The sequence below is a fragment of the Gekko japonicus genome, unplaced genomic scaffold, assembly GCF_001447785.1.
Source record: "Gekko japonicus isolate JY-2015 unplaced genomic scaffold, Gekko_japonicus_V1.1 scaffold346, whole genome shotgun sequence".
NCBI lineage: Eukaryota > Metazoa > Chordata > Lepidosauria > Squamata > Gekkonidae > Gekko > Gekko japonicus.
Genome location: NW_015161414.1, coordinates 214749 through 242748, shown reverse-complemented (window position 1 = coordinate 242748; position 28000 = coordinate 214749). Strand labels below are relative to the sequence as shown.

At 41.5% G+C, this 28000-nt stretch overlaps 1 protein-coding gene across 1 annotated transcript; it reads right to left on the bottom strand.

Moving 5' to 3' along the window:
* Positions 1-2860: 2860 nt before the first annotated feature.
* KLHL6 (kelch like family member 6) lies at positions 2861-27773 on the bottom strand. Its single transcript, XM_015427495.1, has 7 exons — positions 27508-27773; positions 19822-19987; positions 15919-16368; positions 11367-11604; positions 10835-11037; positions 9027-9240; positions 2861-3162 (listed from the first exon to the last, which is right to left on the bottom strand). Exons 1-7 carry the CDS (start codon positions 27771-27773, stop codon positions 2861-2863), a joined length of 1839 nt encoding a protein of 612 aa, XP_015282981.1.
* Positions 27774-28000: the final 227 nt, after the last annotated feature.

Genomic DNA, 28000 nt, shown 5'->3' with positions numbered 1-28000 from the left:
TCTTGGCAAGTAAATTCAAGCTATATACCACTTATGTCATCACTAGATAAAAATATTAAAACTATCAGCAAAGCAGCAAAATAGAGTTCATAAAAAAGATATTCCCCCCCCCGCCCCCGCCGCCGCAGTCAGAAGAAAGAGACAAACACTGGATTGGGTTTAACTATGGGCCACTTTATTGAATATTTACAGCTTTTGTGGCAAGGGCCAATCCCCAAGTGTGGGAAAAGGTCAAGGCCATAGGTCGCTCTAGACCACCTCCTTGCCATCCGCCACCTTTGCCCTGGGTGCGAGCCATTCCTCTAGCTTGACACCAGCCAGCATAGCAAACAAGACACTGCCCTGGAGCTCCCCCCGCAAGCCACAAAACTTGGAGGGAAGATGACTACCCAGGTCAGTCCCAGCCAAAGGTTGAGCCTGACAGACCCCTTGACCCTCAATAGGGAAGGTGCCATACGGTGCTCACTGGGTTCACTATTTCCCTCACCAACCTGCCAAGTGACCAATCCAGTTTAAAGCACCACCACATCCAGTTCCCCAACTTAACTGATAGTACAAGGTAGGCAAAAACACACACACCCTTACCTGCCAATCAACTAATCAAAAGAGGGGTGAAAAATTCCTACCTGGCCCCAAAACAGTGACCAGCCGAAGCCTGTACTGCCTACAGGGAGGGAGGGAGGGTGGGCCATATGAGGTGAAAGAGGCTTAGTTAGGGGCGGAGCCATGCTTAAATACTAACCGGCTCTGCCCCTCTGCCCGGATGCCACTACGCAGGCGTCATGCTCACCTGCTTCTCCTCCTTCCAGGGGAGGTAAAGATTGCTCTCGCCATGGCTGGAAGGAGCCAGAATGTTTACACAAAGAGACTGTTAAAGGGAAGTGAAGCATGGAAACAAAGAAAACCAAAAGCACAGTTTTATAAAAGATCTTTATTAATCATGCTCTCTTTTCTTAGTACTCAGTTGCTTCCTCTGTTTTGAGTGTTTTCGTAGTCATGAACTCTCACAACAGGAAATGGCAGGCATAATATACTATAATGTTATGGCTGCTTATCCAGTCTTCTTCACAGACAAGTGCACTGGCAAGAACATTAGATTAAATGCGCGATTAAGAAGGCGGAAATGCATTGGTGGAAGGGGAGCCAATGTCTTTGCCACAATCACTATTGATACCAAGAGTTTTGTCCTCATATCATACTGTTTGATTATGGGAATTGGGAGTGTTGAAGAGACTAATGAAGTGCTTCCTTAAGAACATAAGAGAAGCCAATGTTGGATCAGGCCAGTGGCCCATCCAGTCCCACACTCTGTGTCACACAGTGGCCAAAAATACCAGGTGCCATCAGGAGGTCCAGGGGCCAGGACACTAGAAGCCCTCCCACTGTTGCCCCCTCCCAAGCACCAAGAATACAGAGCATCACTTGCCCCAGACTGAGAGTTCCTATCTATACCTTCTGGCAAATAGCCACTGATGGACCTGTGCTCCATATGTTTATCCAATTCCCTCTTGAAGCCATTCATGCTTATAGATGCCACCACCTCCTGTGGCAGTGAATTCCATATGTTAATCACTCTTTGGGTGAAGAAGTACTCCCTTTTATCTGTTCTAACCCAACTGCTCAGCAATTTCACACTAGCTCACACTAACTTAGCTTAGAGGGAACACTGGTGCCCACAAGTTCTTGTATTGTGAGAAAGCGAGAAAAGCACTTCTTTCTCTACCTGCTCTATCCCATGCATAATCTTGTAAACCTCGATCATGTCACCCCTCAGTCATCATTTCTCCAAGCTAAAGAGCCCCAAGTACTTTAACCTTTCTTCATAGGGAAAGTGTTCCAACCCTTTTATTATTCGAGTTGCCCTTTTCTGCACTTTTTCCAAAGCTATAATATCCTTTTTGAGGTGTGGTGACCAGAACTGATGCATCACAGTTTAAACTGCTCTACTAACAGCAGAAGATGGAAATAGGAGAGGACAAACAGATGCCCCTAGGCCCCTGCAAGGTTTTGTTCAGAACTTTCTGTGACCACAGAGCAACTCAGCCAATGCCTTGATTGAGGAGTGAACTGGCTCAACAGCTGATTTCATGTCCAGTTACCACCGCCTGCCTCCTCATCCTCTTTTTCATTGTCTCCCACCCCATTTCTTTCATTATCATCCTGTTTCCTCCACCTATGTTTTCCTTGACCGATTTCACACAAGAGCTGTGCCGCGGGCGCACCTCCCTTTGCCCCGCTTCTATTGGTCAATTTCCCACTCGAAGCCACACGGAGAAAATCGGGCAAAGCCGCGGGTCAAAATGCAGCCGCACGGCTTCGAGTGGGAAATTGACCAATAGAAGCGGGGCAAAGGGAGGCGCAACCGCGGCGCAGCTCTTGTGTGAAATTGGTCCTTGTCTTCTGGGCCCGTTGCTTCTCTCTATTTGCTACTTCCTGCACGCCTATCCCTTTAATTGTGTTCTACAAAAGAGAGAATCGATTTGTTTCATCTTCAGTCTCAGTCATTTGAGGTAACAGATGTTTCTGCTGATGCAAAATGAAAAGGGTACTTTAAAACCACTCATATTCAAATTGGCATCTACAACAAAAAAAAACCCTCATAGAACTCAGTTTTACAGAGCCATTTCATGCCTTTGAAATACTCACTGAGTGATACTGCAGGTCAATAAACAGCCAGGTCTATCCAGATATTAAGATAATTTAAGACCTGTGCTGTACAGTAGGAAATCAAATATACAAGAATTTATCTCAAGAAATATCATACCTAGCAGTTTAATCCCAATCAGCCAATACAAAATGTCAGAGGGAATGAGGTATTTCATTATCACTTGTCATCCTTCTCCTGAGTCTTCCTTCCAAGTCAAACTGAGACTGCCCCAGGCACTACCTTACGGATGTACGTGTAGGACTTCCGGAGGGTGACACTTCCATGATGAGATACTCCACGAGGGAGGACACATTCCTCAGTTAACTTCTGAGTCTCTGCATCCCAACATAACACCGTGGCAATGACTTCATTCTTTTCATCTCGACCTCCGGTGATGAACAGCTTGTTGTTGCAAGGGGCAATTCCACAGCTTGCTCGTTCGTGGTTTAACTGAGTCACCAGGCACCATGTGTCCATGAGTGGGCTATAAGAGTAGAGTGCCCTCATGGTCCCACCTGGAATACAAAGAGAGCAAATTATTCCTTCCAGATAGCTCCTTAAGAAATACAAAGACTCAGTCCAATAGGTTATTGTTAGATTTCCTACCCTCTTTAACATAAAAAGGACTTGAGCTGGAGTCCAGGAGCACCTTTAAGACCAACAAAGTTTTATTCAAGGTATAAGCTTTCATGTGTGTAAGCACACTTCTTCAGATACAACAAAATGGAAATTACCAGTTCATACATATAGGAGGAGAGTGGAAGCAGTAAATTAGCATATGGTATAATGAAGATGTTTAACAGATTCAAGGACCAAACAGGAATAACAAGTTTAGTTTATATGCTTATCATGTGTTTAGGTTTAATTTGACGGGGGGATGACATAATGAAGGAAATAAATATGTCAAAATTGGAGACTGATGGGCAGTAAGGTAAAGGTTTCCCTTGCTCAAAAGCTAGTCGAATCCGACTCCAGGGGGCAGTGCTCATCTCCATTTCCAAGCCAAAGAGCCAGCGCTGTCTGAAGACGTTTCTGTGGTCATGTGGCTGGCATGACTAAATGCCGAGGTGCACAGAACACTGTTACTTTCCCACCGAAGTGGTACCTATTTATCTACTTGCATTTTCTTGCTTTTGAACTGCTAGGTTGGCAGGAGCTGGGGCCAGAAACAGGAGCTCATTCCATCACGTGGCACTAGAGTCTCAAACTGCTGAACTACAGAACTTCCAGTCTGCAGGCCAGCGTCTTAACCCATGAGTCACCGCAGCCTCCTTGATGGGCAGATGTATCCTTAATTGTGGAATACTGAGAGTAATTAACTGAGACCCTGCCATTACACTCTGTCCATCTCCTCTCAAGCATGGAGGCAACTTTACAGCATCTTCTTTGAAGTGGGGTGATTGGCCATGTAATCCCCCCTGTTCCCAGACCAGAGAAATACATTCCAATCTTCCATTCCAAATTACATTTTTACATTACTATTCATTACATTACAGTCTACTATTCTAAGCTATTATTCCAAATAAGAAATCAAAATAAAATAAAGGGGATGTATGGCCTTTCTGGGGGATTGGTGAGAATACAGATATAAGTGCTGAATGAGGTTAGCCTATGTAGTGAGATAAGAAACCAATCTCCCTGCTAAGTCATGGGGATTCCATTGTTTTGAGTGCTGTAATAACTTCTAACTCAGCAATTTCCCTTTCCATTCTGTTCCTGAAGTTCCTTTGCAATAAAATAGCTATATTGAGGTCACCCATTGAATGTCCTGGAAGTTTGAAGTGTTCTCCTACAGGTTTCTCAGTCTTGTGATTCTTGATGTCAGATTTGTGTCCATTATCCTTTGGGCCTGTTTGACCTGTTTGCCCTATGTAGAAAACCAAAGAGCACTGTTGGCATTTAATGGCACATACAAAGTTAGAAGATGAGCATGTGAATAAGCCTGAGATGGTTTAGTTGATGTTATTAGGTCCAGTGATTCTGTTGTCCGGGGGGGCGGTAGCAAAGTTGGCATCTGGGTTTATGTTCATGCCCCCCAGTGTCATTATCCAGTAGAGGTTGTATTATCCAGTAGTAGAAGAAGATGCTGTAAGGTCGCCTCCACGCTTGAGAGGAGACAGAGAGTAATGGCAGGGTCTCAGTTAATTACACTTAGGTAAAGGTAAAGGTTCCCTTGCTCGAAAGCCAATCGAGTCCGACTCTAGGGTTGCAGTGCTCATCTCCGTTTCAAAGCCGAAGAGCCAGCGCTGTCTGAAGACGTTTCAGGAGCTGGAACTAGAGACGGGCATTCCACAATTAAGGATATATCTGCCTATCTGTCTCCAATTTTAACATATTTATTTCCTTCACTATGCCCCCCCCCCGAATTAAACCCAAACAAATGGTAACCATATAAATTAAGCTTGTTCTTTCTGTTTGGTCCTTGAATCTGTTAAACATCTTCATTATGCCATTTGCTAATTTACTGTTCATCCTCTACCTATATGTATGGACTGGTAATTTCCAGTCATTGTATTTGAAGAAGTGAACTTTGTCTTAAAGGTGCCACTGGACTCAAACTCTGTTCTGCTGCTTCAGATCAACGTGGCTACCCACCTGAATAAAAAGAACATGGCATTGTTACTCTGATCAGTCTAGAGAAGGGTTTAAACCTAGTATAAAATGTTCACCCCATAAACATCAAAAGGACACTTGGAGTCTTGCACACCGTTTCAGCCTTCCACTGTATTGTGAGACCTTTCAATATGCTAGACAAGTAAAAGTCTTCAAAGCAGACTGAGCCAGAACATAAAGGCAGCAGTAGACCACAAGGTATCAGTTCAATCACATGATCTTTTATTTTTGTTTTTATTGTCATTTCTGACAATAACAACAATTTAGTGTTGTTGGCACCTCTAGTTGACATATATACAGTCAATGCCCAAAATGTGATGGATGCTAACATTATATTGTGACTGCTGACCCTAAACAAATTTTGTGAACACCTGAAAATAGAATGTGGACTGTCATCTAAAGGTGACGGTCACTGTCACTAACAATTTCTTGTGTGAGTCCAAAAGCACCAGAACATTGATTTTCTAGAATTCACAAAATACATCTAGAATTATCGTAATTCACAGGTTTTGGATATTTATTCCCATATATACATGACCAAACATTTATTAATGTCATACCACCAAGCGGTTAATTAATAGCATTGGGTTAGATTTAGTGGTTCCTGTTGTGAGAAAAATGAAATAGTTGGTTCAGAAAATTTAAAACCCATTCATACAGTTAATTTTATAAAGAAATCATAGAGTTTTTCCCTCTTCTCTATTTCTGTAACTTTCCAAGCAGCAAGCAGCACAGTTAACATGACTCCCAACATGAACATAAGAGACGCCAATGTTGGATCAGGCAAAGGCCCATCCAGTCCAACACTCTGTGTCGCACAGTGGCCAGAAATACCAGTGCCATCAGGAGCCAGGAGTGGGGCCAGGACATTAGAAGCCCTCCCACTGTTGGCCCCCCCAAGCACCAAGAAGACAGAGCATCACTTGCCCCAGAGTCCCTATCTATACCTTGTGGCTAATAGCCACTGATGGACCTCTGCTCCATATGCTTATCTAATTCCCTTTTGAAGCCGTCCATGCTTGTAGCCGTCACCACTTCCTGTGGCAGTGAATTCCATGTCTTAATCACTCTTTGGCTGAAGAAGTACTTCCTTTTATCTGTTCTAACCCAACCACTCAGCAATTTCATTGAGTGCCCACGAGTTCTTGTATTGTGAGAAAGGGAGAAAAGTACCTCTTTCTCTACTTTATTGCAGTCACACACTGTCTCGACATTTTCAGTGAGTTATCCACTACAACTCCAAGATCTCTCTCTTGCTCAGTCTCTGCCAGTTCAGACCCCATCAATGTGTATTTATATTTAGGATTTTTGGCTCCAATGTGCATCACCTTGCACTTGGCCACATTGAACCCCATTTGCCATGTTGACGCCCACTCGCCCATCTTTGACAGATCCCTTTGGAGTGCCTCACAATCCTCACTGGTTTTCACCACCCTGAACAACTTTGTATCATCTGCAAATTTAGCCACTTCACTGCTTACTCCCATCTCCAAATCATTAATGAACAAGTTAAAAAGCAGTGGACCAAGTACTGATCCCTGCGGTACCCCACTGCTTACCACCCTCCACTGAGAAAATTGCCCACCTACACTCACTCTCTGTTTTCTATGAACTAGCCAGTTTTTGATCCATAAAAGGACTTGTCCTTTTATCCCATGATTTTTGAGCTTACTTATGAGCCTTTGATGAGGAACTTTATCAAAAGCTTTCTGGAAGTCAAGGTAAACAATATCTATTGGATCCCCCTTGTCCACATGTTTGTTCACCCCCTCAAAGAACACTAATAGGTTAGTGAGACAAGATCTTCCCTTACAGAACCCATGTTGAGTCTGCCTCAATAGGTTTTGTTCATCTATGTGCCTACTAATTCTTTCCTTAATAATGGTTTCCACCAATTTACCCGGTATCGACGTCAGACTGACTGGCCTGTAATTTCCCGGATCTCCTCTGGAACCCTTTTTAAAGATGGGAGTGACATTAGCTACCTTCCAGTCCTCAGGAATGGAGGCAGATTTTAAGGAAAGATTACATATTTTTGTCAGGAGATCCACTAGTTCACATGTGAGTTCTTTCAGAACTCTCGGATGTATGCCATCTGGGCCTGGTGATTTATCAGTTTTTAAGTTGTCTATCAGTGTTCGGACCTCCTCTCTCGTCACCTCAATCTGACTCAGGTCTTTCAACACCCCTCCTGAAACCAGCAGTTCTGGAGTGGGCAAGCACTTCTCATCTTCCACAGTGAAGACAGAGGCAAAAAATGCATTTAGCTTCTCAGCCATTTCCCTAGCCATTTGCTAGTCCTTTGTCTCAAGAGATACCTTTCCTCCATCACGTACACAGAAACCAACATTTGCATTCACCTACATTGTTCATGAATCTAAAGAATTTGGAAACATTTAGAAATAAAGGATTGGTATGCACCTGCCATTAAGTCAAGGAAACCAGAATATTTGCAATACTAAAGGTTTGCCTACATGACAAAACTCACATCACACCTCCAGCCAGGAGACAGTGCCTGACTGGCTACCTTGCTTCAAGAAAACAAAGAACATCCTGAAACTGTAACATTCTTGTGTTTGTCATTTAGAAATTTAGATGCTATCTTGCATTGCTTTGCTAAAGCATCAGGGTAACCCCATCGCCTCTGGAATGTGGGAACATTGCCTATGCCATAATGGCCCACATTACCAAGCAGTTAGATTAATTGATGCGGTTTATAATTTCTATAGCTCTATTGAAATGTATGTGACCAACATGGTATAAAAGAAGGCACAAAGCTCCATTTCACCACTGACTCTCAGAGATCCAGGGAAGGCTCTGTCTTTCATGTTCTCCCTGGGCCAGTCCAGAAGCTTCTGTGCATGGGGAAATCTTTGTTCTGTATATTTAACCACTGACTATCTTTTTTTAGGAAGTAAGTACTCTGTTTTGTATTCTTTGTTTGTCTTTTAGCTTGATAAGTCTAATAAACAATTTTATTGTTTAAATAACCTTGTGTTGCATTCCAGCTAACTTTTAACATTCTACCCTCGCCTTGGTAAGGGGCACTCACCAGACCATTATGAACCTAAAGGGGGTGGGATCAGGTGCAGGTAACACTTTATACAAGTGCTACAGTTGCATTCCCATAACAGTTCTCTTCCCCTAAAAGAGCCATCTTGTGGTGGAGGAAGGTATGGTAAACAGTTACAAAGGTGGTACTGTTAATAATGCAAGAGTAAATGTTTGGAGGAGATGCCATTTGCTTCCCCCAGGGGTGGCTGGGAAGAAGAAGCTGTTATTAATTGGTTACTGGAGTTGTTGCAATTAGGGTCTCTAAGCCCAAGCTATATAATGTGTAAATAAACAAGGCTGGGATCAGTTATTTGGGGAATCAGGAGGATAACAATATGAATTTTCCTTCAGTGACATTCCTCACTTAGTGGAAGGGAACCATTTGATCCTGCACATTATATTTCATACCCTTCTTAGGAAAGTCATTTATAATCACTGTCTCTGATTATCATCACCAGTGGTATACCATAGGCTTTAACAGTAATATTGTATACAAACTGCAGTTATAACAATTCACCTCATTTAGGTCTCTGGCAGTGTATACTTTAAAATAATAAGATTTAAAAATAATATCACCAGTGCTGTCTCCTTTCTTTTAAATGGTTTCCATAGACTAGGTTGACTTTCAACCAGAATCCTTAGCAGGATGTTCCAAGGCAATTAAAACAAACAAGATTCATCTCAGTGATAGGAACAGTGATGCTATACCTACCAACAACATAGATGTGGTCATGGAAACTTGTGGCATTGATACATTTTGCTTCAACAGGCATGGGTGATTTTAAGGTCCACTTGTTTGTTGCTGAGTCATAACACTGTGTTTTGTCAGTAGCAAGCTTCCCATTGGGTCCTCCGCCAATCACATAGAGCTTCTTCTTGTAGCTGGCTGCCCCAAATGAGCTCACATTGATTATAAGGGGTGCTGCCTAAAGCAAACCAATTCAGGATCACACTTTAAGATTCATATATAATGTATATTATTCTTTTAAAAGGGCAAATGGAAGGAATGGTGGCAAACACAAAAGATAAGGTATACAGCTGAGATTAGGACTGAGATAATACTATGATAAATTTGCACTGGTGATGTGTCTTACAGGAGGAATATAACAGATGGAAATAGAAGCAAGAGCAGAGCAAAAACAGAGGTGAGCATTGTCAGCATATAACTAGCAGTGATGTCACACAAGCAGTATTCCCTCTAAGCTGAGTTAGTGTGAGCTAGCTCACAGTTTTTTAGCCTCTGGCTCACACATATTTGTCTTAGCTCAGGAAGGATGGCTCCAGAGCAAACTAATTTATGCAGTAGCCAAATTGCTCACTCACAGTTTTAATGCCAGTAGCTCACAAAGAAGAATTTTTGCTCATAAGACTCCACAGCTTAGTGGGAGCATTGCACACAAGTGCATTATATTAAAGGGGAACAAAAAGGGGAAAGACTTAAAATAGAAATCTGGAAGGGGTTCCTTAAGTGAGTGAGAGACATCAAATGAAAAGTGAGTTTCTTGGGAAATCAAGTGATGTGCTTGGGTCTAGTTTATAGCATGTACATACCATGTTCTACATTCCTTTCAGTAGTTTCATCTCAGTTTTTTCACCAGTGGAAATTGGCTATTGGAAGTGAGAGGGAACAGGCACACTGTGTTGAATTTGTGTTCTTAATTCCATAAATTAGTGCTAAACTAGAAGTGTGGAAAGGAACAGCTTGGGGTGAGTATATTGTGGCACAGAGTGATTTTGGCCCTGAACAATGCTTAATTTATTGTGTGGAGTCACTATACTATCCAAATCCAACCTAGTTTTCCTGCAACTGTTGTGGGGTAATTGTACAGAACTGTACAGACTGTAAAAGCATTGCCATGTGCATTATAGGGATGGGGCACATTCAACAAGCTCAGTACTAGAACCTTTGCAAGTATATGCCATTAGTACATCATGCTGCAGACAAAGTGGACTGACTCAATTGGTGCTGCAAACCAGAACAAGTAGATCAACCATGACTTAAAAATCAATAACAAAATATCTTTTCATGTAATTTGAAGCACATCACTTTAAGCACCTTCAGTGCAATCCTATACAGAGTTATTCCAGTCTGCATAGGATTGCTCTATATATTTACAACTAAATGCTCATTACAAAATGCAATATATATTTGTAATTTTTGTATGTAATATTGATAGTGGAGTTAAATTTTTATACTGCTTTAAGCACCATTTCAGTGGGAAGGCAATTAATAAACAAAAATAAATATATAAACATATTGTTCACATGACATTAAAAGCATTTTAAAGCATCTCATGTATTCTGTGCATGCATATATAATGACAGCTAAAGACAGATAGATAGTAATTGCCTCTTTAAAATAGTCATTGTCTTGCTAATTTTGCATTTGTATGATAGATGGAAGGAATGCAAAAGGCATTTTGATGTAATGTGTGTAAATATCATGCTTATTGGCATATGGTATCCTTATGTTAATTGGTTTCTTGTTTCTCCATTATTGCAAGTATATCCATACTTTACCTCTGACCAGCAGTTGTGAAAAGAATCATATGTTTCTACGCTGTTGATCCTTTGTATACCATCAAAGCCACCAATGACATATACTTTGCCACCCAGCACAGCCATTTTGTGTCTCCATCTTCCAGCATTCAAATATTCTATTTGTATCCACTTGTTGATGGAAGAATTATACTTCCACACCTCATGCTGTGTTTCTTTCCCCCCTGCAATGAAAGGAATACACCAAACTGATGCCAACCTTTCAGAATTTTTATAAGGACTTTTTCTGCTTATAACAAAATCATCACTTGGTATACCTCTCCTAGAGCATTTGGGTGTGACTAATGAGATCTCATTGGAATCCTGACAATTTTGTCATTAACTTTTTATAAATACATTCATTCTTCATCACTGTCTAGATAATGAAGATAAGTGCTTATTTATGGGAAGCACTGAAGCACATCAAACTAAGCCAAAATATACAACTCCTGAAATATGCTGTAACTATTTCTCCTATCTCATTTATTTCTACAGACATTACCACAATCCTTACCTGATATATAGACCTCATTTTTTAATGTAATACATGCAAACTCCACCCATTTTTTATTCTCAGTCTCCATTTCTTGTTCTGTGTTGGGCAGTTTTGCCACTTCCAAACGGCTGCGCCTCAAGGGATCAAGGCAAGTAACTTCAGCTACAAATTTTTCATCCTTTGTGCATCCACCTATGATCATAAACACCTCTGACTGGAATTCGTGCATCCTAGGCTTTGTTCTTTCTGAAATGATCTACATAAAAGCAAGAATTAAAGATACCCTTATACTTCAGTATTACCAGAACAAAAATCTAACTTTTCTCCCAGTACTGTACCTCTAATCCCATCAAGCTCTGCATATTTCAGGCTTTCCAACTATTTTTAAGGAATCATGTTTTCAAAGAAATGTACCTATTTCAAAACATTTATGTTCCATAGCACAGAAATTCCTAGATCCATCAACCTCCTAAAGCAAAAATATAGTCATAAGAACATAAGAGAAGCCAATGTTGGATCAGGCCAATGGCCCATCCAGTCCAACACTCTGTCACACAGTGACCAAAAATATCATGTGCCATCAGGAGGTCCAGCAGTGGGGCCAGGACACTAGCAGCCCTCCCACTGTTGCCCCCCCCCCAAGCACCAAGAATACAGAGCATCACTTGCCCCAGACTGAGAGCTCCTATCAATACCTTCTGGCTAATAGCCACTGATGGACCTCTGCTCCATATGTTTATCTAATTCCCTCTTGAAGCTGTCCGTGCTTGTAGATGCCACCACCTCCTGTGGCAGTGAATTCCATGTCTTAATCACTCTTTGGGTGAAGTCTGCCAATTCTGGCTGGAGAAATTCCTAGAGATTTGAGGATGGTACATGGGGAGTTTGGAGTTTGGGAACCAGAGTGAACTCAGCAGTGATGTGATACCATAGAGTCTGAAGATGCTGTTTCTTCTAGGGAAACTGATCTCTGTAGCCTGGAGATCAGTTGTAATTCTAGGAGACCTCCAGGCCTCACCTGGAGGTTGGCAAACCTAACCCCTGGCCTGATTTCAATCACACCTATGGCAACCCTTGGACCGTCCCTGTTAATCATGACTTCCAGCCTAACTCTTATTATAGTGTGTCGAAATATGATCCTCGGGGTACCTGACCTCTAGCTCAACTTTTAACATAAGAACATAAGAGATGCCAATGTTGGATCAGGCCAAAGGCCCATCCAGTCCAACACTCTGTATCCCACAGTGGCCAGAAATACCAGTGCCATCAGGCGGTCCACCAGTGGGGCCAGGACATTAGAAGCCCTCCCACTGTTGACACCCCCCCCAAGCCCCTCCTGCCCAACTAGCTCCGTGCCTGAGCACCTGACTGTTAGAATATGCAAGGTCTATAGTACAGCCTTATGAAGAAGATCTGAAGATCATCCTACAGGGGGACAGCTGAAGGACTTGTAGTCAGCATAGCTAGACTAGGGACTCCCCACTTTTTCAAATTGTGTCCTTGCTGTCTCCTGATTCGCTCTTCTTTGCTCTATCAAAGTGTGTTCTTATTTAATAAACCTACTTATTTTTCTTTAAACAGTTGGTGCTCCACTTCCTTGCATATTTAAACTCTGCGAACACTGACAAATCTATGAACCCTCTGATTAGCAGTGATGGTTTAAGGTCTCTGGCACAGCTCTTTCCCAGCCCCACTAACCAAGATCCTTTTTAACTGGATGTGATGGGGACAGAACCTTTGTGTGAAGTATGTGCTCTACCACTGAGCACCTCTTGACACCTCTTACATTTTTCCACACATGGGAGAACTTCATGGAGCACAGTGAAAGAGCCACTTCAAGCCACCTTATCTTTGAGTGTCATTACCAAATGAACTCTTGTTGAAGTAGAAGTGTCACTTTGATGTCTTCCTCAATTGTGAAATGTCTTCATATAGTGTTGTTTCATGTCATTGCTTATAGAAAAAGTAGTTAATGTTTCTCGTGATTTATTCCCGTGATATATTTGATCCGGGGATATTTTTTCGGGTTGGGATAATCACACATACCTCCCCAAACCGCTTGCATCGCACAATGAGGCTCCAAGCACCGTCCAGATAGCCGTGAGAGGGTTGTTTTTTTTAAAAAAAAAATTGCTTTGTGCATGCACACATGAACACAACTGAATCACTGCCCCCACTTGGCCACACACACACACATACAAACAAAGACATCAGCGGCAGGAGTTGCAGAGAGGTGGCGGGGCAGAAGGAAGCTTTGCTCGCGCCTCTGCCAGGCTTTCAATAATGGAAGGCTATTCACTTCTTTAGAGGACTATACTGGGAGAAGTCAAAGGAAACCCAAGACTATTCAGCATTAGAATTCATAGCTCCAAGACAAGCACCATCTTTTGAATGTAATGGGCCGCCTGTGAATATAAGCTCTGGTAAGCTTCAGAATTCACTAGAGCAATTTATGCAGACTCTGGGAGCTCACCCAGTTCTGATGCTCTTGAATCTAGATGGCTACCTGGAAACATCTTCTCTGCTAACAGGTGTCTGTTCCCTGCTGCCACCTGTTCTTCCTTTAGATCTACTCCTATTTGACTTTGCTCAACACCCAGTAAACTCAGGGTTGGAATGGACAAGACATACCTTCAATATAATAGAATCACTAACACAGGTTATTGTCAAAGCTAAGTCAAGTGTACAGTATGGACACAGTCCCCAACAAGCCTCAGAGTCAGTTCTTGTTCCCATTTGACAACTGGAAAATACATCTGTTACTGACCTGCATCGTAAACCTATACAATGAAAGGCACAGATTCAGCAAAGACTGAAGCAGATCATTGAAGTGTCCTATCCAGTGAATGCAGTACATTGGAAGCCAGTTGAGGCTACTGTCCCTATAGAGTGTATCCTTATAGCAAGCAAAGAGGGGGTGATGCAAAAGTCCTTAATATACTACAGAAGTGGCAAATGTATCTATCTACCATGCAGACTGTAAAACTAGCATGCAAGGATCAACTGACAAAAGGGTATAAATAAATGTGGCTGTTCTTTTCATGTAATTTTTTTTTCTGCACAAAACCATTCAAGGCAGACCGGGTTCAGCAAGAGAGCTCCAATTCTTAATTTTTTTAATCCATGTGCAAGTGTTAGAACCTCTAAGCCATTACTGTAATTTGTTGTACAATTTTAGAGATTTCATATATTTAGCTCCATTGTTGCCCAGAATACTTTTTGCTAAATAATTAGAGATTCTCCTCACTGAGGAAAAAGCATATGCAAATGTATGAGCCTGCCACTTCCAGCAACCTTATGTTCAATTTTAAGGAGACTGAACTGCATACAGAAGTTCTACATCCACAGTGCGCACCTTTCTGTCCACACAGCATGCAAAGGTGCTTTCATTACAATCTCTCCAAAAAGGTTGTACCAAACCAGGTCTGAAAAAGATCTCAGTAAATATTGGACAAAGAGAGGATGATATAATGTGGATAAAAGGTAAAGGTTCCCTTGCTCGAAAGCCAGTCGAATCCGACTCTAGAGTTGCGGTGCTCATCTCCGTTTCAAAGCCGAAGAGCCAGCGCTGTCCGAAGACGTTTCCGTGGTCATGTGGCTGGCATGATTAAACACCAAGGCGCACGGAATGCTGTTACCTTCCCACCAAAGTGGTACCTATTTATCTACTTGCAACTTCTTGCTTTCGAACTGCTAGGTTGGCAGGAGCTGGAACTAGAGATGGGAGCTCACTCCGTCATGCGGCACCCGGGTCTCGAACTGCTGAACTACTGTAGATGCTCTTAAAAGGGACTGGCTCTCTCTCACTGTAATCCCTGTAATACACTGTGCTCGTCTTCATGCAACTTGTTGGTTGTGCTGGGCCCCCAAGAGGTCTGCTTGGCTCCCACCAGGACAAGGGCCTTTCCCACCTTGGCCCCATCCTGGTGGAAGGCCTTGCTGGATGTGGTTTGAACCCTGCGGGACCTTCCACATTTCTGCAGGGCTTGCAAGTCAGTCTCATTCAGGGAGGCCTTCTCCTGAACTTGTTCTGTTGGCCCCCTCCTGGAATTTATTGACTTCTTTATATTTTATCATTTATGAATGAGCAGTGTCTGATTTTATTATCTTATATATTATGTATTTTATATCCAATTGTTGTTTTATTGTTGTAATCCACCCTGAGCCCTCGGGAAAGGGTGTAACAGAAATCTAATAAATAAAAAAATAAAAATTGAAAAGAGCACTGCTATAAAAAGCCATGGCAGAGCAAGACATCCATGTGGAAACACTCAGAGATCAGTTGAGATTAATTGAGATCACCTTCAGCAGCTGTACATGCATTGAATGTATACTAGAATTACTCAATGCACATGTAAAGAAAAATAATCAACTGAACACTGTACACAAATTGTACATGTGTTCATTGTAACTTGTGAACAGGGCTCAAGGGTAGACTGTACACACGAACAGGGCTTCTGAAAGCAGGAACAAGGAACATTGAAGCAAGAGGGCTGTAGAACAAATAGCACCAGATGACTCACCCCGCTCTGAAAGTTACCAGTCTGAAGTTACTTATTCTTTTACTCACCTCATTCCCTGAGAGGTGGTACATCCTAGCTTCTTGAAGCAGTGGGAAAACATCAGGGCATTGCCTGATGAGCAGATCTGCTTCTACAGTCTCTACAAAATACCAAGGATCCAGAAGGGGCAAGCGAACACTCTCAAGGATGTGGGGCAGGAAAGGAAGCCTTTCTGGTATTTTGCAACGAACCCAGTTTATAACCGTTTCGAACACTTCTGCTTCTTCAGTGACACAGAGGTCATCACTCTTCAGCACGTGGTACAGGACATCCAAGGGCAACTCTAAGAATTCATCACAGTTCAGTACTTGAGTGAAATTGTGGATAATGTACTTCTTCACCTGCTGCTTCAAGTTATCCAGGGAATGAGCATCAGCCAGTCTTAAAATCCCAACACAGTTGTCTGGTTGGAGAGCATCATTAAGGAAGTTTGAACAAGCTTCTACCATCCGCAAAAACTACAAGCATAAAAGGAAACACATTAAGTTACTATGCAAACTCTCCTATGTTAATATACTCAGCTGCTCCTAAAGGAAACAGGAAACTAGTTGAAGTATTTAAAACAGGATTTAATCATATCTTCATAGATACAAAATGTGGTATGCAGAAAAGGCCATAACCTCTTTCCTTGGAACCTCTAATGTCAATAAATAGGAGATCCTTCTCCCATAGGAGATCCTTCAGCCCAGAAAATGCATACTGGGTGCCTGCTATGCTTCTTGTTAGATTCTTAGGATTGTAAGGACTGTTTTTTGCAGATAGCACTGTTTATGCTGTAACAGTACATGTTAGGGTTTTTGTATTCACAGAGCTGATTTTAATGCTCATGCTTCTGCTGCTGGAGAAAAAAACCCAGAAGGCAAAGAAATGATAGCAGATCTTATATGGCAAGGAGGAGCCAGCCAACAAACCCTCAGACTATGAAAGGGGGGCAATTGAGAAGTCAAAGGGGCACAGAGAAAAGAGAAGGAAAAGTGGAAGAAGCCAAGCAGAACTGACATTAGAAGTCCTGTTTATGCAACCATCTGTGTCGGGGGAGGCTGTGTAGAAAGCTTGCACACCATCTTGCCAAGACACAGCCCATGTGCAGGTTTTATGTTCTTATATGTCACTGGAAACATCTGTTTTCAAATCTTTGCAGCAGTGATGTCAAACATTTAACCTTGCACCTGAACTGGTCCTTTCCCAAGCAGTGAGAAGTTCTAGGAGTAACACTTTACCTGTGTTGGAGATAGCACTGGGGACTTACAGACATTTTGAAGTATTTTCCAGTCTTTCATGATCATATAGCAATTTGGCTTACATCCAGCTCACTAGTTATGAACAGGGAGCTAATCATTAGCTTCTACCATAGAGCTTTTGCCCCAAAACCAGAGCGTCACCCCCGACATCCCAACGTCACTTCTGGGTCACGTAGGTACGCTGCTGAAATGCCAGGTGTTCCTCCCTTGGGGGGGGGCAATTCCCCATCACTAGCTAGCTGGCCAGTGATGAAGAGTTGGGGCGTGTCAGTGGGAGATCCACACACACCCCAACCCTACTAGGGGGTCTGGCATCCCTACTCTGGCTGTAGACTACATCTTGGCATTGAGACTTATAGGTCTGGCCCACAAAGGCTTACACAAGACAGGGCATACTTCGACCTGGTTGCTTGGATAATAGGATCATATCTGCCAGGGTTTTTTAAAGTATTCACCTAATATTTCCAGGATATATCCATATTAGCAGTACAGAAGTTGCAGTCTAAATTTTGATTAAAAACATAATATTACATTTGTTGTTGTTTTTACTGCACACATCCTCCAAATTTGCTATACATAACATGGGGGGAAATAATTAAAATGAAAAGGGAGAAGTGAAAAACTAGAAATGCCATTTTAAAAGCTTAAATAGATTTAAGTGTGAAGAAGAGTTGTCTGCTCAAAACCGTGTCCTGTTGACACATTTCAGCTGCTTACCAAAACTGAAAGATTACAGGCTTGGCCTATAAACCACGGTTCCTGTTTTTAACGGCCGAATGTTTAGAGAAATGAAGCTCACCCATCAGTAGTCTATACATATCTGTAACGCCAAATGCATCAGTTCCACTATACAGACTTTCTCCTTTCATAATGAGCCTGCTATAATTACCATGCAGCCATGCTGCATGAGAACTATTGGTTAATGGAAATTATTCTGTTTAAGTATAGCAAGGAGCCTGTACAATTTGTTTGCGCTGTTGAACTGGATGGAAGACCTAGCACTTTCTTTAAAAGCTATGGAATGTTTGGAGAAAATGTGGGAGTCTGGTTGTATGGGACAAGCAGCTTGAGCAGGACCGGCTAATGTGGTTACCTCTGCTGCATTACTACCATATCTTCTTAGCCTATAAACACAAGATGTTTACAGAGATGCTGTGAGTCTCAAGTGATCTCTGCTCCAAAGGTAGTGTTACCAATCTCTAGGTGAGGTTTGGAAATCGCCCAGAATTACAACTAACCTTCAGACAACAGAGATCAAGTTCCCCTGAAGAAAATGGCTGCTTAGGAGGGTGGACTCTATGCCATTATACCCACTGAGGTCCCTCCCTTCCCCAAACTCTACCCTCCACAGGTTTCACCTCAAATATCCAGGAATTTCCCAACCCAAAGTTGGCAGCCCTGTAGGAAATGAAACCCAGTGCAGTTTTTCTGAATGTCCTATTGGTTAGCAAAAGGGAAATAGAACATATCTTCTCATGTGGCTCTCTTTTCTGGAGAGAAAATATTCGCATTCTGGAAATACATGAAGGGTGTATTTCCTACCCTGGTTGTGCTTTTTGGGCAGAATGCAGAGAAAAGCAACTCTAGAACTTTTTCCTCTTAAGACTTTATTAGCTGTACAGTAGCAAAATATGTCCCCATAATACATCCATGTAACACTTACAGTCAGCTTTCTGTAAACAAAATGCATCTTGAATAAACACACACAAAACATACAGACACAACCCCCCCCCCATCTATGCATTTTGCCATTGTGATGGATGATAGTTATTCTACCCCAAACCTATCTAACATAAGCAGGTTGGAACAGCCAGTGGGGGTCAGGAGGTCTCCTACCAAAGCCAAAACCCCGGCATCCCTGTTCAAACCATAGTCTTAGTTCCAAATTTTTAAGTAGTATAGCTTAGTAAAAGAACCATAGCGCTGTAGTTATTGAATGTGTACAAGGAGATAGGTGAATCTACACAAAAGAACCATCGTATCATTGTTTTCGGCTCTGGATATTTTAGTACTGTGATACATAATGGTTTCTGCCATCACAAACCAAAACCATTATGTTAGACTTTTTCTATCCCAGGATACATTGGAATTTGGCTTCGGGTAGAAATAAACCCCAAATGCAATATGTGTTGTTTTTTTAGAGTTCTTAAATAAAGGCTGCAGTCCTCAGCACACTGCTTTCAGAATAAGACATTTTGAAACCAGTGGGATTTATGCCCTTTCAGCATTAGTAAGGAAAAGTAAGGGCATTTTCACTGCTGTTGTGAAAAACACTTAGTTGTATCATTCTGATTTTTTAAATACAGGACAGAAATTTGACATCAGATGTACATTCCAGCCAATGCAGATTTGCATTCAAATTACACTGGGTGTGTATACGTACAAAAACCATGTTTAGTGTTACAAATCTTCACACCCTTATACAGAATGTCCTTCTGAAGTCAGTGGGAGTTCCCTTTGTGAAAACATGCTCAGTATCCCACTTTATGCATCATTTTTGAACTGAACATGACACCATTTATCTGAATCTGACGGAGCCTTGGGTAAGATCTTGGCCATGAACCACCATTTAATTTATAGTATTATAGTGGGATGGCAAAACAGTACTCAGGTAAATTTGATCTTGATGGTATTTGCATTTTCTATGCACTAGAAGTTTTATTTACTAACCTGGAAAAGGCTGGCAGCTTCCAAGACTTTCTGTACATTTTCCTTTGTGATCAGTACTTTGCTTGTGTAAGTGTAATCCAACAGAATCTGCATTGTCTCCGCATCGACTCCCTTAATCACTATGTTCTCTTCATGCTTTTCTTTTAGATCATTGCAAAACATTGCCCTGTGCGGGGGGGAAAGGGGCAATTTGTTACAGTAAATTGAAAAAGACCAGTCATTTTTAAATAGACACTAAAAACAATACTTATGTCTAATAGACTCACAGCACATCATGCAGCCTTTACAGTAAACCAGTATTATGTCAGCCCCACATTACAGATGGGGCTAAGCCACAGTGGCATGCCTAAGGCCTCTTGCAGTGCCATCCTAACAGAACTACATCCAATGGGATTAGAAAAGTGTAACACTGCTTGATAAGGCTGCCATCCTCCAGATGGTGGCTGGAGATCTCCTGGGATTACATCTGATCGCCAGGTGACAGAGATCAGTTTACCTGGTGAAAATGACCACTTGGGAAGTTCAGCTGTATGGCATTTTACCCCCATTTAAATCACTCTCTTCCCTAAGCCCCACCCTCCTCAGGCTCCCCCCCAAAAAAATCTCCAGGTATTTTCCAACCTGGAGCTGGCATCCCCACTGCTTGAGATGGTACTGCAAGTCAGTTCACCTAGTGAGATCATGTCTGAACTCACTGAACCGGCTTATTATCTTTACTACTAGACTACATCTCTGTACCTTAGCTGTCCAGAACCTTGGCTTTATGACCAGTCTTGTGACAATGTATTTTTCATATCTGACAATCAGATATTTCTGTACTGAATGATGTTAGGTTGTTGGTGAAAAAATGAATATCAAAGAAATAGTATTAACACATCCAAAAGATTAGCAAAATACCTGCAAAATAGGAAGGAAAAGCAAAGGGTAAAAAGCATAAAGGTGAATGGCCAAAAAACTCAACACCCTATAGAAATAAGAGAGGCGTTCGCGACTTACTATAAAAATCTATATACGAAAAGAGATACTGCAGTCTTTACAGAAGAGGTTAAAACTACACTGAAGGAGGAGGAGCAAAGTAAATTACAGGAGGAAATTACCATACAAGAAATAAAAGATGCAATCAAGGAACTCAGAAAGGGGAAATCCCCAGGTTTAGACGGGTTTACAAGTGAATTTTATAAGGAAATGGTAGAAATATTAACCCCAGAGCTACATATGGTCTTCAATGCGATCTTGAGGGGGGAGAAAGCCCCAGACTCATGGAGACAAACAGAAATAATTGTGATCATGAAACCAGGCAAAGACCCGGAAGAAGTAGGTTCATACCGTCCCATTAGTCTCCTTAATCAAGATTATAAGATCTTTGCTAAAATCTTGGCAAACAGAGTAAAGAACATCATACCTAATATAATAAAAGAAGATCAATATGGGTTTATTAAGGGGAGGAATATTGCTCACCCGATTAGGAACATAATAAATGTACTGCAACATGGTCAACAAAAAAAAAATTAGCCCTCAAAACTGGATGTCTATAAAGCTTTCGATACCCTCTCTCAGGGATTTTTGTGGCAGGTTATGAGAAAGTACAAGATGGGAGATAATTTTATAAAAGCAATCCAGGAAATATATAGAGATGGGAAAGCAGTGGTTAAGGTTAACAATGACAAATCACAAACATTTCAGATTCAGAGAGGAGTTCGACAGGGCTGCCCACTCTCACCACTTCTATTTACCATAGCGATAGAACAGCTAGCTGAGAGAATAAGAAATAGTGTAAGGATAAATGGTCTCAAAGCAAAGAAGGAAGAAATGAAAATTAATTTATTTGCAGATGACATTATAGTGGTTATGTCAAATCCCCAAGAAGCGATGAAAGAGATTAAAATTATACTAGAGGATTATGAGTGTTTCTCAGGTTTAAAAGTAAATATGGCCAAATCAGAAATCATGTACCTTAATGTGAATAAAGAAGAAAAAAAAGAAGTAAACAAAATTACAAGTATCGGTATGGGAACTAAAAGGTTTAAATACTTAGGGATAGTGATACAAAAAAAGATTGATAGAATCGCGGAAAGTAACTACAACATAATATGGAAGAAAATAGAAAAAGATATGAGAAAATGGAAAAACAAAACGCTAGGGCTCTCCACTAGAATTAGAAGTGTTAAAATGTTCTGGCTACCCAAATTAATATATTTATTTCAGGCGATACCACTAGAAGCACACAGTAAAAAGCTAGAACAATGGAACAGAGTGATTAGAGAATGGGTATTTGGGAGCAAGAAGTACAGAACCCAAAAGAGATTGATATATAGTCCCAAAGGGGAGCTAGGGTGGGGAGTCCCGGAGCTTAACAGCTATTATGAAGCCTTCCAAATAAAGTCCCTATTAGAAATAGGCGAAGGGGAAGAGCAAAAATGGGTTAGATTTGAGAACGAGATCAATAATCACATTGGCTGCTGGGGGCCTCTTTGCAAAGTCACAAAAATAGACCTCAAACTAACCAAAGGTCCCAGACATGCAGCCTTAGAAGCGTGGAATAAGTGGCAGGAGTTATGGCTAAGAAAAACTTCAAGCTGGGCACCATTAAAATCTATAAACAAGGATATAACAGGTAACGAATGGTGGGAATGGCTAAAAGCTAAAGGGTATTATAGGATGAAAGATATGTTTAGAGGAGGCAATCTAAAACCCATACAGGAGATAATAGAAGAGGTGGGCAACCAACATTGGTTAAGAATAACTGGCCTGTATAGTAAGGTTAAAAAGATAAAGGAAAAAGAGAAATGTTGGCTAGAGGAACCAATAGAAACATTATACAAAGAGATGCAAAAGTCAAAACAAGGGCTAGCAGGGAAAATTTACAAGGAAATGACATCAAATGTAGATAAGTCAATATTGTATTTACAAAACACTTGGGCCAAAGAAGGTCAGATAACAGATAGTATGGCAAGAAAAATAATGAAAGGAACTGAGGAAATTAAAGTAATCAAATTTAATGAAATGGACATAAATTTCTTACCAAATGGTATAAAACACCAGCACAAATTGCAAACATGTTCCCAGGTATGAGTCCTAGATGTTGGCATTGTAAACAATTAAAGGGATGGTATTCCCATATGTGGTGGGAGTGCCCAGAGGTCAGAGCATTCTGGACAAAGATATTACAAATTATAAAAAAGACATGTAAAGCATCATTACACATTAACTTTAATTTAATGCTAATGAGTATAGTAGGTAATCCAGCAATAAGCAAAGAGAACCAAGCTTTGTTTAAAGCCATGATACTAGCAGGCAAAGCAGTAATAGCTCTAGGCTGGAAGAACAAAAATAAATGGACAGTAGAAATCTGGCATAATTATTTGTTTGATCTCATACAGTCCGACATAATCGAAAAGCTGGAACGTAAGGCCACATGGAAAGACAAGACTACGGAGATCACGATGAAGTGGAAGACCTACCTGGAATGGATACCGACAGAAGGAAGGAAAGACATTCAGAGCAAGATTCGGACTTTGTGCCCGTGGCTGGGAATATAGGACTAAAGCACCGGGATAGCATAGGGGGGAGGGGGGAGGGGAAAAACTACTATGTAAACGCATGGTTAAAAGATATTATGTAAAATTTGTGTAAGACAATTAAAAAATATATTTAAAAAAAGGTTGTTGGTCAGTTGTCCAGTTAGTAAATTTGTACCTGGATTTTTCCCCAGGATAACCAGTTCATTTAAACAAACATGGATATTTTTAGGGGTAAACACCACCCTTAGTTTTTGGAAAATAATGGATCTTCTTGCAAATTCAGCAGCATTGACCAAACATTTGGTTACTTAACTGGGTATATTAATGACTATTAAATGTCTGATTTGATTAAAAATATACCCCGAATCAAATAGCAAATTTTGGAGGAAACTTTTTACTACTATTTTTTAATTTTTACTTTCTTTCTTTTTTATGAGAAGGGCACATTCACTGGAAAAGACCCTGATGCTGGGAAAGATTGAAGGTAAAAGGAGAAGGGGATGGCAAAGGATGAGAAGGTTAGACAGTGTTATTGATGCAACAAACGTGGGGTTGAGCACACTCCAGGGGATGGTGGAGGACAGGAGGGCCTGCTGTGATATGTGGGATCACGAAGAGTTGGACTTAACTGTGCAACTGAACAACAACTACTATTTTTTTAATTTTTACTACTATGCTTACAAATACTGCTGGATGAAGCAGTACAAAATATGGGGGAAGGGCTGTAGCTCTGCTTAGGTTCAGTCCCTGCCATCTCCACTTAAAAGATTTTGGTTAGTAGGGGCTTGGAAAAGTCCTTCTCTCCCTGTGACTCTGGAGAACTGATGCCAGTCAGAGTAGATGGATCAGTGTTCTGTACAAGGCAGCTTCACATGCTCACATTTTAAAAAGGGTGCTTTTTGGTGTAGTGGTTAGGTGTGCAGACTCTAATCTGGGAGAACCGGGTTTGATTCCCCACTCCTCCACATGCAGCTGCTGGTGTGACCTTGGGTCAGTCACAAGTTCTTTCAGAGCTGTTCTCTCAAGGGCAGTCCTTGAAAGACCTCTTTCTCAGCCCCATCTACCTTACAGGGTGTCTGTTGTGGGAAGGGGAAGGGAAAGGAGATTGTAAGCCACTCTGAGACTCCTTTGGGTAGTGAAGGGCAGGGTATAAATCCAATCTTCTCCTCCTCCTCTTCTTCTTCTTAACTGTTGTTTTTCACAGGTAAACTTATAGAGGTTTAACCCATTAGTTAGTCCACTGAACTTAAACATTTAGTGGTGGAATCTTAAGAACACTTTCCTGGAAGTACAAACAAAGAGACCTGGGTAGGGTTCTGCACAAATCTGCTTAGGATTGCTCTCTAACTGATGATTTTTTTAAATTGAGTGACAGAACTTTTAATATATGCCCACATTTTAATGAAAATCCCATTAAAATTAATTGAAGAAAAATAATGTTCTGAAATTTAAAGTCCCCCCATTCAAAATTAAAAATGCTGGTGCATTGTACTACTTCCTATGGGTAGATATATATGTAACATGTTTCCTCAGGTTAGTCTCTCTAGAAGATTAAAATGTAGGTGCATAATCACAGGTAGATCAATAAAAAAGTGCTTAATTGGACAGTTAGTGTGGCATAGTGGTTATAGTTATTAGACTTGGATTGCAGAGTGCAAATAATTTAAACGAACAGGGGTTTCTTGTTAGGGGTAAACATGACCTTTCGTTTTTAGAAAATAATGGTTCTTCTTGCAAATTCAGCAACACTGACCCAACATTTTGTCTGCGCTCAGGTTAGCACAGCTATCACAGTGGGGCTTATCAAGGGAGATGGTCTTTTAGATATTTGGTTCTTAGGCCATGAAGGGCTTTGTAGGTGATTTCAGTACCTTGAATAGTAATGCAGTTTCACCCTAAGCTCCCTCATAGGAACGCTGTGAGGAAAAAATGGGAAGGAACCCCTACATTCCTAAGCTTGTAATTTAAAATCAGTAACCAACAGAGGACTGCAGAACAGGGGTTACTTCACTTTGGGGGGGGGCGTCAAGTCACAGCTGACTTATGACGACCCTGTGGGGTTTTTAAGGCAAGAGACATTCCAAGGTGGTTTGCCATTGCCTGCCTTTGCATCACCTAGTTCCTGACAATAATTGAGCTGCAGCATTCTGCACCAGCTGAAGTTTCTGGGTTGTCTTTGAGGGTAGACCCATGTAGAGTGCATTAGTCTATCCTCAAAGTTACTGAATCCATGTGGCCAGACCTGCCTGGTCAAGGAAGGGAGCTGTCCTCTGATCTAAATGAAGACGGCAGAAAGCACTTTTGCTGCTGAATTAAATTCAAGAGCAATAAAGCTTGGTCCAATAGGACCCCTCGACTCTTAACTGAGTAAAGAAGGGTCAATTGAATGCTATCATATGTGGGAAGCTCAGTGCCTTCCCAACTGAGCATCACCTCTGTCTTCTCAGGATTCAGTTTCAGCTTGTTCACCTTTAACCATTAAATCACAGCAGCCAGGCACTGGCTCAGTGCTGGGTGGTTTGGACAAAGAAATGCGGAGCTGGGTATCATCAGCATACTGGTGACACCAGGCCCGTAGCTACAGTGGGGCATCTCAGGGCCCGGCCCCCTGACTTCCCACCAAGGCTCCCTGACTTCCCATCCAGCCTAGGCACTCCCTTGGGGTTGTGTGTGTGGGGTGCACCCTGACTTATTTAAAGGCCCCCCGAATTAAAAAATCCTGGCTGCAGGCCTGGGTGACGCCCAGCTCCAAAACTACAAATGATTATTCCTAAGGGCTTTACATAGAAACAGCACAGGAGATAAGACTGAGCCTTGAGGTACCCCACAGGATGCCCCACACTGATGAAAATTGTTCTCCAAAAACAGCCCTATGAGTCTGATCCCTAAGGAAGGATTTAAACCAATCCAAACCAAATCCTCTGATGCCTACTTCTACCTCCCAACATTTTGACAAGATAGTATTGTCCACAATATCAAAGGCAGCAGATAAATCAGATAAGAGGTACAGCCTTGTCCAAGAAGACCTGTCCTGCAGCCACTCTGACAGTCACTTTTGCCCTAAAAGAACAAATAAGAGACTGATAGTAATTGGCCACAACATTCTTCTCTATTGATGGTCTTCTTAAGTAGTAGACAGATAACCATCTCTTTTAATGACTGACGAAAGGTGCCCTGAGTAACTGATTGATTTATAATGAACATCAGGGGCTCATTGATGTGATCCTTACAACATTTTGGCAAGCAGGATAGACAGGGATCCAGAGTACAAGTGATGGCCTTCACAAATCAGAAGATCCTGTGAACATCCTCCATGGTAACTCAGTCAAAATTATCCATAAATGGACCAGTTGATGCACTGGGCACTTCTAGTGACTGAGCTATATTCCAACTGGCATCCAAATCCAAACATATTTGAGAGATTTTATTTGCAAAAAAAGAGAAGAAGACTTTGCAAAAGTGTCACAACTAATCATCAGGTCCTGCGAAGTTAACAACTCAGATCTAGGAGTTAGCAAGTGTTAACTGAGTGAGTTAAACAACTGAGCAGGTCATGAACTAGTTGCTATGATGGTAATAGAGAATTAAGTTTTCTTTGCTGCCTTCACTGCTGCCTCATATACCTTCAAATGAGCTGTATAATACAGTCTGTCAGATTTACTCAAATATTTCCACCAGTAGCTCTCTAGATATCTCTGTGCCCTCTTCAAGTCACCCAGCTCCATGGTTAACCAAAGGGTTGGTTTTCTTTGCTTTCCGGTACAATTAGTGATGATGATTTTTAAAAAAGAGAGAGAATGATGACATATAGGACCCTGAACACAATTCTTTCCCATCCTTGATGATTTACACAACACATTGTCTCCCACATTTAAACAGTTCAATTTTAAAAAGTCATCCAGCTTCCACACATGAAACCAAATTAAAGGAAGGTTACCTAGTGTTCACCATGAATACTCCCATAACCTTGAAAAGTAGATGAATATAAAATCTGAAGTTTGGCTATAAATTTCTACTGTTATACCACCGATCTATGCACTTTGGTAACTTGTATAAGTAAAGAGAAATCGATGTGAAAAAATTCGCATTCCCATCCGTGTTACCTAATTTTCAAAGTTTGCCCTTGAAATTCCAGCTGAAATAGTAAATTTTAAAGGCCCCTTACCTAAAATAATTGCTTGCTGCTGCAAGGACCACACGGTGGCATGAGAATTTCATGTTGTCCACGCACAGGGTAACATCTGTGAGAGAGTTTTCCAGCCGGAGGTTCTCCAACCCACTTTGCAGCAACATGGATAAGCCTGTGTCGTCAAATTTAACCCTGTCACTGTTGGAGAATTCCACAAGCTCCCCCATGTTTCTGGAACATCCATTTTCCAAAGGTGCGGGAGGCTCGTCCTCCTCCACATTCTTCTTCATCATGTCACCCATGGTTTGATCAGCAGCACGTCATGCTAACACTTCAATCTAAGATGGTTCCTGAGCTTTAGACAAGTCACTCTGCAGAAGTAAGGAGAATTTCCTGTTTTGGCCTCTCCACTTATCTACGTCTGTCACACACACATAACAGGAAGCCTTGCACTTTCTCATCCTGTTATCATAAACTGTTGGGTTGTAGCTTTCTTTCAGATCATTCACACTACAAGCAGTTTCAGTGT